The 17,679-nt window shown below is 47.3% G+C and overlaps 1 protein-coding gene across 8 annotated transcripts in view; it reads right to left on the reverse strand.

The window, feature by feature from the left end:
- Nucleotides 1-16,816, reverse strand: part of PROX1 (prospero homeobox 1) — a 50,499-nt gene extending 33,683 nt beyond the window's left edge. For 2 of the 8 annotated variants that reach the window (XM_063328476.1, XM_063328468.1), the window contains exons 1-4: nucleotides 16,559-16,816; nucleotides 16,175-16,261; nucleotides 7,082-8,872; nucleotides 429-534 (exon numbers count right to left, since the gene is read on the reverse strand). In XM_063328476.1, coding sequence (XP_063184546.1) covers nucleotides 429-534; nucleotides 7,082-8,805 — 1,830 coding nt within the window. In that variant the 5' untranslated portion in view covers nucleotides 8,806-8,872; nucleotides 16,175-16,261; nucleotides 16,559-16,816. Of the gene's footprint in view, nucleotides 1-428; nucleotides 535-7,081; nucleotides 8,873-15,011; nucleotides 15,174-16,029; nucleotides 16,116-16,174; nucleotides 16,270-16,558 lie in introns of those variants that run through there. The other 6 variants (XM_063328470.1, XM_063328469.1, XM_063328472.1 and 3 more) reach the window with 6 other exon arrangements.
- Between the last annotated feature and the right edge of the window lie 863 nt (nucleotides 16,817-17,679).

The following is a 17,679-nucleotide window of genomic DNA, read 5'->3' on the forward strand; positions in this document are numbered from 1 at the left end:
GACAGAAAGAAAGGGATTCTACACTCTGCTTATGTAAGCACAAATATGAGGAAACCAACCGAAATGAAACAATAAGGGAGCACTTCAGAACTGCTCCAAAATGTTCTTGGAAGTACATTTCTACCACCACCAAAATCTCCTTTTTTAACAGGATATGTATAATGGAAACTGTTTCATTTACGGCAATAATGATTCTTACTTTGCTCTAAAATTTCAGTGATTTTTTTATTTTAAATTTTAAAACATCCCCTGTCCCCGTCTAGGCACGAGCAGGGTACACCTCAACAGGAAGAACAGGTGAATAATGTCAGCCGCAACCTTTGTGTACCCAGAAATGTTATTAATCTCTAATATGATAACATGATACCATTTCATGAGCAAATATAGCATGCAGCAAGGAGAGGGGGAGGGGAAAGAGATTTTCTTACCTTTACGTCTGAGAAGTAGGTTTTCAGCATATTGGAACTTGGGTACCGGGTGTAAAAGAACATGAGCTTGGCCTTTTTCAAGTGATTTGGTGACAAGCCTTCCTGCATGTAGGATTGAATTAGTAAAGGAAAATGCTGTTCTTGAGAAAGCTGTTTCTGAAGGTACAGAGCTAGCAAAGTGCCCCCTTAAACTCTCTACAGTTCCCCAGACTACGGGAGAAAATATTAACATCTAAATTGCTGCGCTGTAGTTTTCTGTAAAACAGCTAAACGAGGGATGCGAGGCCGTGTAACTTAAACCCTGCCTTTCCTATCAGTTTTGGTGCTGGGTCTTGGGAATCTTGCAAGTTTACGGCTTGTGTACCATATGTATGTTCACTTGTTGCTAAGGAAACAAATGCACGAAGCATGTGCCGCGGAAAACTTATCGGAAGCTTTTTCTCCCTCTCCTTTGCAATTCCAGCTAAAGTTTCTGCTTCTCTCAGGCTCGTGCCACTTGCACAAAAGCAAGCTACGGCACATTGAGACAATCGGAGGCGCTTTATCATTTTGAGCAATGTTTTCTACAGGCGGTACGTTTCCCCTGTTTCACTCGTGTCGATAAATTTTAACATCTTGAGTAACTCTCTCTAATCCTGCCGGTGCTTTGCTCCAGTGGCTGCCTTGCAAATCAAAGCGAAATTTGTAGCAGGCAGAGCCCCTCTGCTGCTCAATACCCACCCACCCCCCCCCAAACTTGTCGCCTCCTGATTTACACAGTTAACTCCTCGGAGAACAGAGCTGTATTTGGGGCTAACCAATCAATAAATGTGGGCTAGCAGATCAATAAATGGCCACTTACCCTATAAGGCAGCCTATTTATCCTGGAAACATCATTACCTTTTAGATCTGTAAACAGAAGCAACTAAAAGAGTTCCCAAGGGAATGTGAAGCTAACCATAACAATCTCGGCTTGCTGATTTTTCTCCCAGCTTCTTGGCTCTCTTTTGTGTACTGCGTGCTAGGACGGCTCTGGTCACATCTGTGCCGCAGGCTGGCCCTGCCATTTCCTCAGCAAATTAATGGCTTTATAATTTATCAGAAATGAAGATGCACGTGGAGAAAATCAATGTGGCCCCCACAAGGTCAATTAAGGGTTCTTCCCAGAAGCTTCTCTAAGGACTGTTTCTCCTGAACACAATTGTTGAAAATTTCACTCGGTTCACACCTTACGGTGGGGGGGAGGTCAACCAAGTTGACAGATGCGCTGCTGCCAAGGTGCCTCTTCCACCTTACGGCCGGGCACGCGTCAGCACGGAACATCTCATTCCAGGCCTTGAGACAGGAAACCCAGACTAATTTTTATCAGCAGGCTACTGTTGATTAGCTAGGCTTTTTTCAGCAGAATTCCTTTTTCTTTAATTTAGCAAATCTGCTGAAACCCTCTCCCTTTATTTCAGTCATAAGGTTCATTTTTAGTTTGGAAAAAGTGCACCATTAAAAAAAAAAAAAGTCATTGACAATATTAGTTTAAAAACCTCTTATTATCTGGAAGTACATGGAAAACGGCTCAGCTGAACTTGCATTTTGTTTTAGATGCTTAATGATTACAAAGAAGATAATTTATGACTGACATACTTCTTGTGCCAAGAGAAGAGTTGAAAGAACCTCCAGTTACCTCCATTAGAGTGATAGAGAAGTCTAAAAGAGCATTACACTCTGCAGTGCCATCTGTCAAAATACGTAAGTGAAATAATAGTAGCAAGCTGTCACCTATTGCTTAGTGATAAGAGTTTTAGACAAATCAAAACTTCTACGCCAGAAATCCATTTTGTTATGCGATCCTTTCGGGAGAGTGGGGGTCCAAAGGGGTGCTCCAATAAGTAAAAGGAAAAAAATAATCCTAAATCTCCTTAATTTGCAATTTCTCTGATGCCGACAACGTGTTAGTATCAGGTTTGGCGTACATTCTCTTTCAGTGCCAGCTCAAAGACGGACTTAAACTTTCAAAAAAAGCTCTCATATTTGCCGGATTTAAGCATATTAGACAGTTGTCTAAGCATTTGGATTCCTTCTGCATTTAGGATTTTTAAATATTTTGTGCTCTAATGCCAGAGGATATTGATATTGAATGAAACATGTATTAAAAGATGTTCTGAGACTCAAATTCCCAGAAATCCATTTTTTATTAAAATTATACTTGTTCTTAAGCACTTGGCAGCCTTAAAGCGATATCAAATATGCAACGAATCTGTATATCTTGATCCTGAGGTTAACGCTTTACTGTGATAAAAGATATGATCTGTAATAATCTAGCAAAAAATAGTTACTGACAGACTTAAGAGCTAAGAATTAGATAACCCATTGCTATTTCAGAAAAAAAAAACCTGAACTGACCAATTGCTTAATTTCCTTTTTAAGTGCTTGGGCTGAAAAGCAACTGTTCTTCCAAGAAAGCACTAGCTGTTTCCAGGATACTTACACACGCACAATGACTCATGATGAAATAGATTCAGTAAACATACAGCTGTACCGAACACGAGCTAAGCCCCATTCAAGGCCAGGAAAGAAAACGAGCACAAATAAATATTAAGGAGGTAAAGGGAGGAGGGGTGCCGAATGGAACGCAAACAAGCTCTGTCCCAGCAGCTCGTGTGGCTTGCCTCAATTCTCTTAGCTATAGCTTTGTGAAGACAGATGACATTCAATTCTATGGGTAATGCAAAATAGACAATAACTGCTGAAACTTGAGCCAGCTGCCAGGTGTAAAAAAAAAAAAAAAAAAAAAAAAAAAAAGAAGAAGGAAAAAAAAAGGAGCGAAAGAAAAGATGATAAATCCATAAATTAATGAAAGACATCTGCTCAGGAACATAAAAGATCAGAGGAACAGTGTACTGCAGCTGAACCTAAAGCGGTGTTCAAACAACCTGAGAGTCTCGGCGTCGTGCGTTTACACAGTACAGCGCAGCCTCACCTCACGCAGCAGCAAAAAGGCAAAACGCTAAGAAATAGGGAGGGAAAGACTGGGCATGAAACGCATTCACACTCCCGTGTGTTTTAACCAGAGAGGCACAGGGGTGGCATTGCACAGCATTTGACTCATTTGCACTTCAATCCTCCCAGGTAACGCTCTCCTTTTGCAAAAACATTTTTCGGCAGAGATGATCTTTCACTCCTGTTACTCTCAGCCTGAGCTCACACAAATGCTCTAACAGGCTTTTCTAGCCCACACAGGTATTGAGCTGAAGGAAAAGAGGTAAGAATAGGCTGTATCAGGTAAAAAATCTACACTAGCAAAGCCAAGCTGCTCCTTAAGTTACACCTCTGGTGCTTTTAATCAGCAAAGCTCCAAAGAGCTGTATCTCAGAGCATCTTCAAGACCCTCCAAAGATCGGGCTGGCTGGAAAGTATTTGTTCATCGCCCAGGTTTTATCAACAGCACGGAGTTATCCAGTTTGCTGTACAATCGCTCATTTTTTTAAAAAGTTTAATTAGTTTAATTCTAGTCAGATGTAATAACTCCTCATTTCAAAATGTCGTAATTCACTAATTATAGCTTTCACATATTGGGACTGTGAAACTCATTCCAGTTGGATTGGAATTCTGTTTAAAAATAAATAAAATTGTAGAAAGTTTCACTAATGTTTTAAAGCCCTTCTGCCAGGGAGAGCATGCTGAACTTCTTCACCTTTACAGATGTCTTAACAGCACACAAACTACTGTTGTGCTTCAATTTTGATCTATGCAAATGCTTTGGGACTGAACAAGGCTATTTTTCTTGAGATGCAAAGAGGATGCATGACAAAGGAAGACCATGCAGAAAAACAATTCGCTGTCTGTTTCTTTTGGAATTTGAATAAAACTTAATATTTGATTAAACAGATTAGCTTGCAAAGATACAGGCTGCATTCATGACCAAGATGGGAATTCATGCTGCAGGTGCATCTTATCTTGTTTAGCGACGTACGCAAACATTAACCATTTCCTTCTGCAATTCAGCAAAGAACGGTCAGATACATTTTACAGGCGTTGGTTAAAAAAGAACGAACAAAACCCAAAAAAACCAAAACCCAGGCTAGTTCAGTGTTTTAGCTTACTACTAAAACCTGAACTTGGCTGTATCTGCTAGTCTTATGTTCTCATCCTGGCTGCATTGTCCAGGAAAACAGATGTTGCTTTCTGCAGGGAAGAAAGATCTGCTTCTCTCAAGAAATATATTCCCTATATGTGCACATTCAACCATGTAAAATAAAAGCGCCGCAACAGAATCGACCACAAACAAACCAAGACCCTTACTGCGCCTTGCCCTGGAAACTGTAAGCTACCTGGACAAAATGAGCCGCTGCTAGAAAAAACGTACATCCCCACAGCTGAGCCACATACCAGGGTACACATTCGGTAGAAGTGCTGTTTAATAAATCCCTTTTTTGCCAACAGGTCTGTATCTAAGCCCAGATCAAACTCCGGCCTGCAACAGCATCTAGGTGGGAAAGTCAGAGTGCTTCCGGGGGGCAAGGGAGGAGGAAGGGAATCACTCTAGCACCCGGCGTTTCCCCTGGCTAAGCCTCGCAGTGGCAGGGGACTCTCACACCCCTGTTTTGGCAGAAGCAACAAGCTCCATTAGTGACCGAGAAGGAGCAGGAGAAAGGGGGAGAAACGGCAGGGGTGAGGGAGAGATGCTCCACGGCTGAAGAGGATCACGTGCAGCCCTAGAACTACTCCTAGTTCACACACTTCGCATTTTTCATCTCTGATCGCTCCTCTCCCAGGACAGAACTACTTTTATACAAAAACAATTAGTATGCCGCTGTACTGTTTGGTAAAAATTACTTAATTGGTCTGGCCTGAGTCTTGCCCTCGGCTGCCACTCCTGTTGACCTCAGGACTGCTTTCCGAGCATCGCAGCTTGCATTTCAATATGCAAGAAAGATTTTCATTTTAGATCTCCAAAAGTAACTGGCAGTTACTGCGAGTGATGCTGGCGTTAGACCAACTCCTCCGTTTTGCCATACAACTTACATGACGAGCTAAAGATTTCCCTGCTACCGATGCAGCAGAGAGATCCTCTTTCGGCACAGAGGTCCCTCAGAGGTCATGTCTGCTACCAGCTGGCTCTTTCAAACACCAACAGCTACGGAAGGTGCTTTCAAACTGGGAACCCTTCCCCCTGTAGAACTGGGACTATTCATACAGGTCAGACAGCAGCAATTCTTGACTCAGACTTGACCTAAGTTAGACCAAAGCCCGGTGGTGATGGGCTCTGGATCTGCAGCTCCTGCCTTCATCCCAGTGGTGCCCACTGCCATGGGAGGGATGGGAAGTCCGGGTAACCAGCAGGTCTTGAGCCCTGCCAGCACCCTCCTGAGGATTTAACACGTCTACATGAAATGTGATTAAATTTATCTGAAACCACCACCAGAGTTATTAATCGCCTAGAAGATACCCAGTGATGGGGCACAGCCTCGTGCATCTGCCTTCACCCTGGAAAGGGGACAAGTTCCTCAGCAGAGGGACAGAGTTATTCAGTCGCTATTACTTTCATCAGCTGAGGAACGAAATTAGCTGCATCTAAGGCTCTGTACTTGTGCTGTTGCCTGCTGCTGGGCTCTTGGAGCTGGGATAAAATGTCGATCTACCCTTCATTCAAAATCCTCAATTTTAGCATCGGGCAAACATGGTATTTTATTCACTTTTAATACGACTGTACTTGGAAGGAAAATCTTTTGACCAAAAAGCACATTAGGGGAAAAGATGCAAGGAGTGGGAGGTGTTATTGCTAAAAAAGAAAAAATAATAAATCTAGTACTAGTTTCCAGGAAAAAAGAAAGATCATTACTATGTCTGGATATGCCTAAATAAAGGCAGAGATGTATTTTTTTCCCCTAACTAAAGCCTGCTATTGAGCTAAAAAGAGAGATTTTATTATTATCTTTTTCTTTTTTTTTAAGCAGGGGAAGTGTCCTGTAAATTTAATACAGCTGAAGTTTTATATTTAATTGTTCTCTCTAGCTTTCCAAAATAATTTGCTTTGTGTATGTTAGGACAAAAGATTTCTGTGTATGGCTGAACAGAGGTTAATCATGCATAGCAGGCAGCTGCACAAGGGCTGAGGAACAGACCTCTGGGTGGGGGAAAGAACTTGATGCAGCCTGAATATATCAGTACCTGTGTCTTTTGTGCTTCGTTTCCCTTACGGGCTTGAGAGCTGAAGGCTCACGATGACCGCACCGTGGCTCCCTGCGAGCCCCAGCCATGACACCATTAACGCAGGTCGCGTGTTGGCCTGGCAGGGGAGGGAAAGGAGGCAGCCGCGGCTTGAAAGGTTTTTGGCCGAGGGCGATGCCCCCTCCATCACCTCCCTGCCTGCGGAAGGAGCCACCGGCCCCCGGGAAACCCACCAGCACCTGGGCTGTGGGCTTGGCTCAGTTTCTGACCCCACGGGATGGTCTAAAAGGCTTGGGGAGGGCGGTTGGCTCTTTTACGTGAACGCTGTTGCTGAAGGAGCGCCACCAGCCAACACCCGGTGTTTTATTTGGCCTCTCCAAGCCCCCCACCCGCTCCCCCATGACTGCCCCGCTCCTGCAGCCCCTGGGGGAAGCCCCGGGGTGTGGGCACGGCCCCTCGTCCTCTCCCGCTGGCCACCACCGGGTTATTGCTCATGTTTCAAAAAGGATATTGCACTTCCCGAGTAGGGCGAGATTTCGGACATGTCTTGCAGGTCGCCACACTCGGATTTTATGAGGGACAAGGAGAGGCCCTCGGCAGCGCTGGGGGGGTGGGCCGGCGAGCAGGGGTGGTGGTTCATGTGGTGCGACGACATCTTGGTCCTCAGGCTGGTGGTCTCCCGGGTCAGGTCAAGGGATTCGGGGGAGGCGCGATCTTTCCCCGGGAAGGAGGCCGACGGGGCGCCCAGGGGGCTCTGGAAGGGGTAGGCCATGAGGGGCAGAGGGAAGGGGTGGCGGAAAGAGGAGGTGGAGAAGCCGGCAGTGGCCGAGAGCGGGGACTGGTGCAGGGAGGCGTGATGGCCGCCGGCCGGCGGGGCCGAGGCGGATTGGTCGGAGGAGTTTTTGCGGACGACAAGGGGCAGCGCCTCGGTTTGGTCGGTGGCGCCGGGCATGGGGACGCTGCCGAAGGTGTCGAGGGGGTTGGGAATGATGACGTCCCCGAAGCACTGGAGGCGCTGGTTTGCCGTGTGGAAGTTGTGGTTCTCCCCATTGACGGCGAACCTCGCCTGCGGGATCTGGAGAGGCGGGAAGACCTGAGGAAGCTGGCGGGAGGGCTTGGACGAGAAAACCTTGACCACCGTGTCCACAACTTGCGACATGGCGGTGTTGAGCTCCTGCTTCAGCGTCTCAGCCAAATGTTTGCCTTCAGGGTGGAAGGCGTTTGGCCCTTGCTCCTTCTCCTTGGGACCTTCTCTTTTCGGCTTGTTCTCCACGATCTCCTGCTCCCGGATGAGGGCTCGCGCCCGGTCGATGAACTGCCCCGGGTCCAGCTCACACATCTCGTTGTCCGACCTGCCGACGGAGTCGCCGCCCCTCGCATCCATGGTTTCGGAGCGCATGCTGTCTTCAGACAGGTTGCCATCTTCATCATTTTCGGAGTCGGTGCTGTCATAGATCTGGTAGAACTTCTCCTGCAGCTGGCGCAGCTGCTTCTGCATGTCCTCCAGCTGCTGCTTCAGCTGTCTGCGCTCCTCTCGCTTCTGCTCTTTCCTCGCCGAAACCAGCTGCTGGAAACTCTGCTGCTGCTGTTGCGGCAGCTTTTGCTTGCGTTTGTTTTCTCTGTAACTTTCTCGGGGACTCACAGACTGCGGAGCTATTTCTCTTTCGTTTTCATTGCCCCTTAATGCCACGCTAGGGGAATGGCTCATACCCCGAATTATATTCTCAACCCGGGCGCGTTTAGCTCTCAGGTGCTCGTCGCATAACCGATCCACATCAAACTGGCTCATAGTCGGCCTGCCAAAAGGGGAAAGACACTCTTGGGGGCTGTCTCTTGAAGAGTTGCTGCATACATCCTCCTGATGTACTTCTGAGCCTGTACTAGAGAGACCGCTGGCTTGGAAACTGGGCTCCGTGCCACCATTTTTGTTCATGTTATTTTTCAACAGCTGGGAAATTATGGTTGCTCCTGGAAAAGGCATCATGGCATCTTCATATGAGTTCGCCCTCTTCAGCAGCTTGCGGAGTACATTTGACTTTTCCCCATCTGCATGCTGCACCACTGAATACTCGACATCCTGCTCTGAACCTTGGGGATTCATGGCACTAAAAAACGTTGCTCTTGCCTTTGCAAAAAATGCAGATGCTGTCCCTACCGTCCTTTTCACTCCAATGTCAACTCTTCTTCTCTTGGTTTGCCTGCTTAAGAGGGCTGTGCTGTCATGGTCAGGCATCACTGGACTGTTATTGTGCCATCTTCAAAAGCTTGTCAGCTGGGCTCAGCTCAAGAATCCTGGGACCCTGGCCAACAGAACAAAAGGACTGATGAATCATTTTCTTTAAATTTCTCCAAATTTCCTGACCTCAATCCTGAATAAAATGCAAAATGCATAGGCTCTGGGATTTATGGCACATTACAATTATTGCAATTTATTATGCACTCTGCTTGAAATGAAACATTTTTAAATATTTCTGCTCCACTGGTTTAAGATGGATTAAGATTTAAAAAAGCAAAAACTGCTTAAGCACCAGTAATATGATTCTCTTGCACAAATGCCTAAAATGATACTGTTTATCTTCAGAAGAAAGAGTAGATTAGAAGAACACAGCCTCTGACAACCAATTGATTAAATTTAGGGCATTGAGATACATGTTACAAAAGAAGATGAAAGTACTCCTTATTTAAGATTTATTGTTAAAACAAGAAATTGTATAAAATTTGGATTAAAAAAATTCAATTGCGATGTAAAAACCATAACTGTAGTTTTGCTTTTTAAAGAGAGATAAAACTGGTAAATAAACATTCAAAGGTCAAAACAACAACTTTCGCTTAATTGTAGGTAGGATAGTATATGTGTATGTGAAAGGCAAAGAAATCATAGACGCATTTGGGGAAAAAAGATCAACTCTCTCTTAAATCATTAGGGAAACATTTATTCAGCAAAGCAAAAATGCATTAAAATATTTTATGGTCGGGATTATACTATTTACAGAGATGTGATCAAATAAAGGCCAAAATGTACTTCGTTAACACAGCCTCCTATGTACCAGTGGCTAGCCACGACAGTGTTTTGAATTCCCCATACATTCCCTGCCTTTTCTTAACTTATATTCGCCAAGCAAGCCCCACTACCAAAAGCTGAAGATTGTGCATTTCCTACACTAAAATACACGACGTTAAATTTTTTGCATAGCAGAAACGAGGCATGTTCAGTGTCACATCTCTCTGCTTTAGAAAAATCTCCAAGAACAATATCTCGAATGCCCAGCAAAGCCCTTCTTACATGTAATATTTTGAATACACAGAATCTTATTTCCTGTGACATGCAGAAAAGATGAGAAAAAATATGGAAAGATGAAAGAAATAACATCAATCAGCTGCGTGAGAAAGGAAGATACCTTCTCTTTATATGAACTCTCATTGTTTCCCAGGAACACAGCATAAAAAGATAACACACTTCCTTGCATTTTGTAAAAGGCTCTTGACATAATTTGTGACTTATTAACTAGTGATGCTAAACTCACATTGCACATAAAGCACTAGACACTCTTTCCTGTTTCTTAAAATTTAACACTGAGGAAAATTAAAATATTTTTCACGCGAGGCTTATCTAATATTAAACTTTACATTTGCTTAACAGAGCACAATCTTCACAATAACAGGGTATATTGCCAAAGGCAGCATGCAGACTTTTTGGAATTGCTCCCATCTCTTTCGGTTCACCTGTAAAAACATCTACGTGCTCCCTAGGACTGCATCTGTGGCTAGTTTTAAAGAATGACTATCCATGCAAATAGGCATAATTTCAGCATGAAATAATCTGTAAAATCAAGACAGTAGTCAATGCTTAGTTTGCAACCAGGATGGAAAAAAAAAAAAGGCTTTTAATACTTAGAAACATTATGTTTATTCTGCAGCCTTTGCCCACGTATTCTGGATGTACTAAAAGGATTTTCAGAGGTTTGGTGTCAGAGACAGTTATGCAAGGGACGTGATATTTGTTTACATTACTGGCTCCTTGCATACAGGAAAGCAAAGAATGATAAAAATAAAAAAAAAAAAGTCATGAATTCAGATGGGAAATCCAGAGCCTTACACTGTTATCAGGACACTGCCTTCAGAGATCATTCCTTATCAAGAAGCACATTAAGCAAGTGAAGTTTGGATACCTCACGATAATAATAAAATAACAAGGAATTCTGTTGCAGGGGCCCAATTCTACCACCTGCGCACTGGGTAGCATCCCACCCTGCACGCAACTCCCCCAGCGTCCAGGGATACCAAAATCCTGTTACGTGCCAGTGGTCGGATCAGGCCCTGCTAGGCAGAACGTGTTGTAAAAGACTGTCTCCTGCTTTCTCTCCATTAACGCAAAAGGAGTTTTTCAGGTGGCAGAATCAGGCTCAAACAACTAGGTCTTCCCTAAAATAATTGGAGGAGTTGGGATTTCAGAAGGGTTGTTTTTGTAAATCAACGGCAAAGTTCTCAGGGGGTGGAAAGGGGTGACCTCCACCGGAGATTTTAAGCAGCAAAACTGGCACAGAATAAACCAGGGTCAAGGTTGACCTTTCAATCTGGTGGTGTTCATTTGAAAGCGATATAAACTAATTGCAAGATAGCTGAAAAAGCCCTTGCTTACCGCACATAGGATATTCTAAAGGCATTCTGTGTAAAGATAATACTTGCCAATAGGAAAAAAACAAAAAACCAAACCCCCAACACCAAAAACCTTCACGCTTTTCCTTCCTTTTCTGTAGTCAAGCTATGCTTGATTGAGATCCAGCAATAAGTTCCCAGACTCACGTCAAAAAACTCACGTCAGGTTTCAAGTTTTGCACATTTCCCAGCAAATTTGAGGTGCCTGACCACTGCTTCCCTCTCTCTTGCCCAATCCCAACCAAGGACACGCATGGGGAGGGCTCGCTGTACCCTTGAGTCAGCAGCTCAGGAAATAGGCTGTCCTGCGCCAGGTTGGAAGGTCATTGCCACGCATCCTTCCTCCCGTGTCCATTTTCCTCTCCCCGAGCCCCCGTACCAGTAGGTGCTCGCCTGCCCATTCCTGCCACCGCAAATGTGCGGCAGGAGGTGCTCCGGAGCGATGCCCCCTCCTTCCCTCGCTGGAAGCTGAGAGCATCGCAGTTATCATACACTTAACCTGGGTATTAAGCAACGTCTCCCATTTGCCCTGGTGTTATCCCGAGCCTACAGACTGCCAGCTTTACGGCTTACGTGCCTTTCGGCTTAAATATGAGAAATGGTTCCACTTTAGCCTGACAAAACAGAGCAGGGATTGAATGGCCAGTTAATATTTCGGTCTCAGAGGACCAAAACCAATTCACACCTCAAGGGAAGTGGAATGGCACGTACAGCGGGATGCAAAATCCCAGCCACGACAGGCAGACTTCGAGGCTGATTAGATTAGAACTGGACAAATAAGGAACCCTTGCAAGGGAAAAAAAATTAATTAGGAAGTTTGTATCCTTTAAGTAGTACCAGTACTTTGGGTGCACATTGTCTCAAAACTCTGTTTCATACATCTAATGTCTCTGTACAGCTATCCAGAAATATATAGTTAGAAAGATAGCTTAGGTTGTCAAGATCTGTGTAGAAATCTTCAGAAGCATCATTTCTTTCCGAGTTACAGAGTTTTAAATTTGTGGAGGTTAAATTTGCTTTACATGTCACTTTCGATAGTCCTTGCATGCCAAGTGTAGTTTATGTTAAATTTACCCTCCGCATCTCGAGCCTCAACTCACAGGACGCGGCTTTCTCAGAAACCGAACATTTTCCATGCCCATGTAATTAAAAATCATATCAAGGGCCTCAGCACTTTCTAAGTCCACGCATAAACGTAGCTAGCAGTATTTTATTTACAAATTTACTTTCAAAACTTTTGTTTAAGGAGATAGGATTAAAATGTAGCTATGAATAACCTCTAAACAGCGCAGCAGCTACAGGCTTGGGTTTATTTCATAACCATTTGATATGCATTGACATTTCAACTAGAAACAGATTAATTTCTAGGTATCCAAGAGTTACTGTTACCAAACCTTTGGGCAGCGCGGTCTTTAGAAAGGAATATAATGTCAGGTATTTAACCGCACTCATTACAAATAAATCAATTTCTGTAATCAATTTTGTTAACTCATCTTGATCTACAAAGATGCGGATCATTTTCTCCCAGATTAATTCATACACCTAAAAGATGCAAAAGAGATGTAAATTCAAACTCACCCTCCTCAGACAGTCTGAAGGACCCCAGCCTAAACTAAACAGCCATTAAATACACAGTAGCAAAGTGCTAAACTTGACAAATATTCATGGATCAATTCAAGGAGATACCAGTTTAGAGAGCTGAAATGGTTCCTATCTTTTCACAAGCCGTCTACTTCCTTTGGTCCAGCGTCTGCCTGCTTCACGTCAGCCCATTATGCCAATACCACACAAGAAATTTAACACGCTTCTGCTAATAGAAATATTTAGATCTTTCACTCTAAAGCGCTACACGGGGTACGGCTTTGCCAGAATCAGCCAGGAAGCGCAGGATGAAAATTATTCCAGTCAACAGCATTTCACGCACAAAACCGCAGCTAAAATCTGAAGAACAGATGACATCTATTCACCACAGATCTGTTCAGCGCTAAAATCACGACGGCCACTAATGAGAAAGTACTACCTCTTCATACAGCCCTGACACAAGTTTTCTTGGGGGAAGGGGTTATCCAGCTCCCTTAGCTGTGACATGTAATCACAGAATTTGAAACAAGGCAGAAATGATGAGCAACTAATTATGCAGCAGCAACTACTTTATTAGGATTTCTCCACAAGAAGTAAAAATTAGAGCCTGACTTACTTCAAAATTACCCTACCTGCTCTTCAGCCTTAAAGGAAAAAGCCACCCTCGTTTTAAGAACCCGGTGACAGCCAGGGCCCAATCCAGCACGGTACTCAGCAATTCCTGCGAATGCCAAACATCCTCGATGCCCATCGACTACAGGGGGAATTGCCAGAGCTCGCTAACAGGAGGGATTCGGGATCTCATTAGTTCAGGCCTTTATTTTAGGGAGATGCAGGGCCCTCCATCACGTATCTGTGCCTCGCACTGCTTGAGGAAACCGATTCTTTGAACGGGAAAAGGAAATCAATCTGCTCAAGGTATAAAATTGAAAACATTTTCCTCCTCTCAGGCCAGTTTGGTCCTTGTTATTTCACTGATCGTGAAGAAAAATAACTCACATGGTCTCTGTGCAGAGACAATACTGAAACATTCACAAGATTCCTACTACGAACTCAGCCCAAGTTTTCCAAGATATTTTTTTTCCATGCTACACGGTGTCATTAAATCACAATTCTTGAATTAGTTAATCTAGCAGTTAGGCTGCACTTTGAAACAGAATAAATCATGATTTAGTGACTACAAATTGCAGTATTTACAATTCTGCCCTGAATCAAATCAAACTTCAATTTCAAAATGTGTCCATTCTTACGACTATCTTAATTTATCGACCGATCATAAAAAAGACAAGTCATATAAACTGAGAGGCCTCGGAGTTCAACTGGCAGGAAAGTTAACTGTATATACCGACAGTGCCATTCAGCGAATGCACGATACTTTACAGAATAATTTAATAGGGAGCTGTTAGCGAAAAGTATATACATTGTACTTTTTATCGCAGTTCAACTCATGAAATGTTGATACTCTGTCTACCCCTGAGTATTAATAAACATTTCACAGTACGCGATATTGCTGTTAAAGGTAAGCTCTGGACAAAAAGCAGATAAAATAAATGCAAAACGAGCTGCAGTGGTCGTAAACTTTATGTGATTGATGGCAACTCGCAGAAAAACTGCGAGAAGGCGACATAAAGGGTATGTGCCACATGCAAATCTACGGGTAAGGAAACTGCCTCCGTATAATTCATCCTTCGTGCTGCCAAACCTCTACAGATGATGGAAGTGACAAATAATCTGAGCTTTTACACCTCGTAGTGACACAGACGCATTTCTGTACCCTGCATTAGACAACACCGGACCTTTCCGCCACCGACCAACAGCCATGGATGTGCGGATGCGCTTCCACGTGCCCCCAACCTGTCCCCAGACCCGGATGAGGGTTTTGGGGTGACACTCGCCACGCAGCCAGAAACGCCACGGCGTTCACCGCCAGCACTCGGGACCAGTGGGAAACCAATGGGATTCCAAATCCTTGCCCTGGCAACTTTTGCCCGACATTCAAGGGCACCTCTAGTCTGCAGCCGCTTCCCCCGCCAGCCGTGACTGACATCTCCGACTTTGTCAGAGATAAGAAGTTAACATCCCCCGTATCCGTTCTTTCCGCAGACGGGGCACACGTAGGTGACACCGACCCCCCCGACGGCTCCATCCCACCTCGGTCGAGCCTTTCGGGCGCACCGACACCCCCCCCCCCCGCAGACATACCGTTACCGATTTGCTTTCCGAGGCTGACCCCGCCACCCGGCCCGGCCGCACCGGGCCCACGCCCGCGCCCCGCTCCGCAGCCGCCCGCCCATGCGCGCACCTGTCCGCACCCCGCGCACCTGCCCGCGCCCCCGGCGGCCCTGCCCCTCCAGCCACCGCCCCGCCGCACAGCGACCGCGGGGGATACGCGCAAGTTTCTTTCTTCTCCCCCCCCCGCCTCCGCCTCCGCAAAGAACCGCGGACCCCGGGGCGGCCCCGCTCCGCCCCCGCGGAGCTGTGCCCCGGGCTGCCCGACGGGCCGCCCGCTCCTGTCGGGCCCCGCATTTTCGGCGCCCCCCCCCTTCCCCCCCCATCCCGGGCCGCTCACCCCAAACACAGCTCTGCGCGCCCCCTCCGCGCAGCCCCCACGCCCCCCCCGGCACCGTTCCCTCCTGCGCTTTAACTCCGCTTAAACACACGGCAAAGTGCTCTGGGTCACTCAGCCGATAAAGAGAAAATGAAAAAAGCCAAGAAAGAGCTCCATCAAAGGCTAAGAAAAAAAATTAAGTGTCCCCCCCCCCAAGAAAAAACAAACAACAACCAAACAAACAGAAAGTACCAATAATCCTAATCTTTTCCCAGATCAAGGCTCTTATCCCGCGACTTGCATTTGATCTCTTCTCATGTGCTCGCTACCTACCACTCAAATCCCATTTTCTATACATTTCCACAATTCGCAGCTCGTCCCACCCTTGGAAATGAAAAAAAAAAAAATAATAAAGTAATCGCAAGGATAAGAAGAATAAGAATAAAAAGTCCCTGCCCTTCCCGGTTTGGGTTAAAAAGGAGAACTAGCGACATGCAAATGACAAGCAAATTGGAAGAGACAAAAAGAAAGGCAGCTATAATAAACAAGACAAAGAGGAGGCTCAGAGGACCGGAGCAGGAGTTTAAAGCAGGGGATGGGGAACTTCGGCGGGGACGCGGGGGGGGAGGAGGAGGAAGCTGGGAACAACAAAAAAAGAAGCGAAATACTGACCGCGTTTTCCGTCCCCGCAAAAACTGCCCTCCAACCCACGGAATAAAATAAAGACCGGTCCACAAAAGGTGGCAGCGAGAGAGCCAAGGGGAAGCGGAGGGGCGGGGGGGGGGGAGGATCACCTAACAACGAGCAGGTCACTTACTCTCCAGCCCTGGGCAGGCTACGGTGAGCGCTCCATCGGGCGCGGCGCGCACAAATCCTGACCGCGTTATCTACCGGGGAATTAAAACTACTCAGCTAATAAAGTCAGTGCAATTTTGCCCCCTTTCCCACCCCCCACCCCCAGCCCCCCCCCCCCAACTCCCCTGGAAAAAAAAAAAAAAGCGGCACAGGTTCGATAACGGTGAACAGCATTTTGCCGGGGGTTTCATTTTCCCCGCCCCAGACCATTTAAAGCAGCCCGAGCAAGTGCGAATTTAAAAAAATAAATAAATAAATTTAAAAAAAAAAATAGTAAAATAAAGAAAAGACCCGAAAAGGCCAAAAAAGCGGGGAGGGACGGCGGGGGCGCGGAGCGGGTACTTACTCCGTGCAAAAGGCGACGAAACGGAGCCTCTGGGCGAGGTGTTTGGTGGCTTTTTTTTTTTTTTTTTTTTGCCGGCGGAGAGCGAGGACACGCACACGCGCCGCGCACCCACCGCACGCGCCCCGCACACCCACCCGCGCGCACACGGGCACCACGCGCGGGCAGCACGCGCGCCGCCGGCAGAGCCCCCGCCGCTGATGAATATGATAATCGGGCGAGGGCGGGCGAGCGGGCGAGCGGCGCGGGCGGGCGGGCGAGTGGCGGGCGAGCGAGCGACGGCGGCGGCGGGGCCGCGGGGGCGGAGAGGAGCGGAGCGGGGCGCGGAGCGGAGCGCGGAGCGGGGCAGGGCTGGGGCTGGGGCTGGGGCTGGGGCTGGGTCCGGCCGAGCCGAGCGATGGCTCCAGCACCGCCACAAGATTTACTTTAAGACACAGCTGAAGGAAACAGGAAGGCTAGACGTCACGCTCCGGAGTGACGTGAGCCCGGCCCGGCGCCCAATCGGGAGGCTCCTTGGGACGGACGGGGGGGAACGGGGAGAACTTGGCAGGAGCGGGGAGAGGGGAGAGGGGAGAGCGGGGGGGGGGGAGGGACTGCCCCGCCCCCGCGGGAAGGTGGTGGCGGCCGCGCACCTGCGTGGGGGACGGACGGACGGACGGACGGACGGACGGCCACGGGGCGGGAGCGCCGACGGGACGGACGGGGGGACGGGACGAGGCGGGGGGGGGGGGGGGCACAAAAGCCGCCCCGCGTGTGTGTGTGTGTGTGTGTGTGTGTGTGCGCGTGTGAAGATAAACTTTAGGAAAGTCATCCCCGCGGGGGATGCTCCGCGGTGCCCCACCCGGGGAAAGTTTTACACGCGGGGAGGCTTCCGCACAGGAGTGCCGGGGCGCGGGGGGGATGCTTCCCCCCCCCCCCCCCCCCCCCCCCCCAGCCTCGGGTGCGCGTCTTTCACGTGTTAAGCATCGGGGCGGTGAAGCCGGACCCCGCTCGCGGGCGCAGCCTCCCCCCGCCCCCCCAGCGGGTCGCAAACTTTTAAGAGAAGCGGGTGCGTGGCCGCCCGCCCCCCGCGAAGCGCCGTGAGCGGGAGCCGCGGGGGTCGCTCTCCACGTAACCAGGCAGAA

This window comes from Chroicocephalus ridibundus, chromosome 3 (genome assembly GCF_963924245.1).
Source record: "Chroicocephalus ridibundus chromosome 3, bChrRid1.1, whole genome shotgun sequence".
Taxonomy (NCBI): Eukaryota; Metazoa; Chordata; class Aves; order Charadriiformes; family Laridae; genus Chroicocephalus; species Chroicocephalus ridibundus.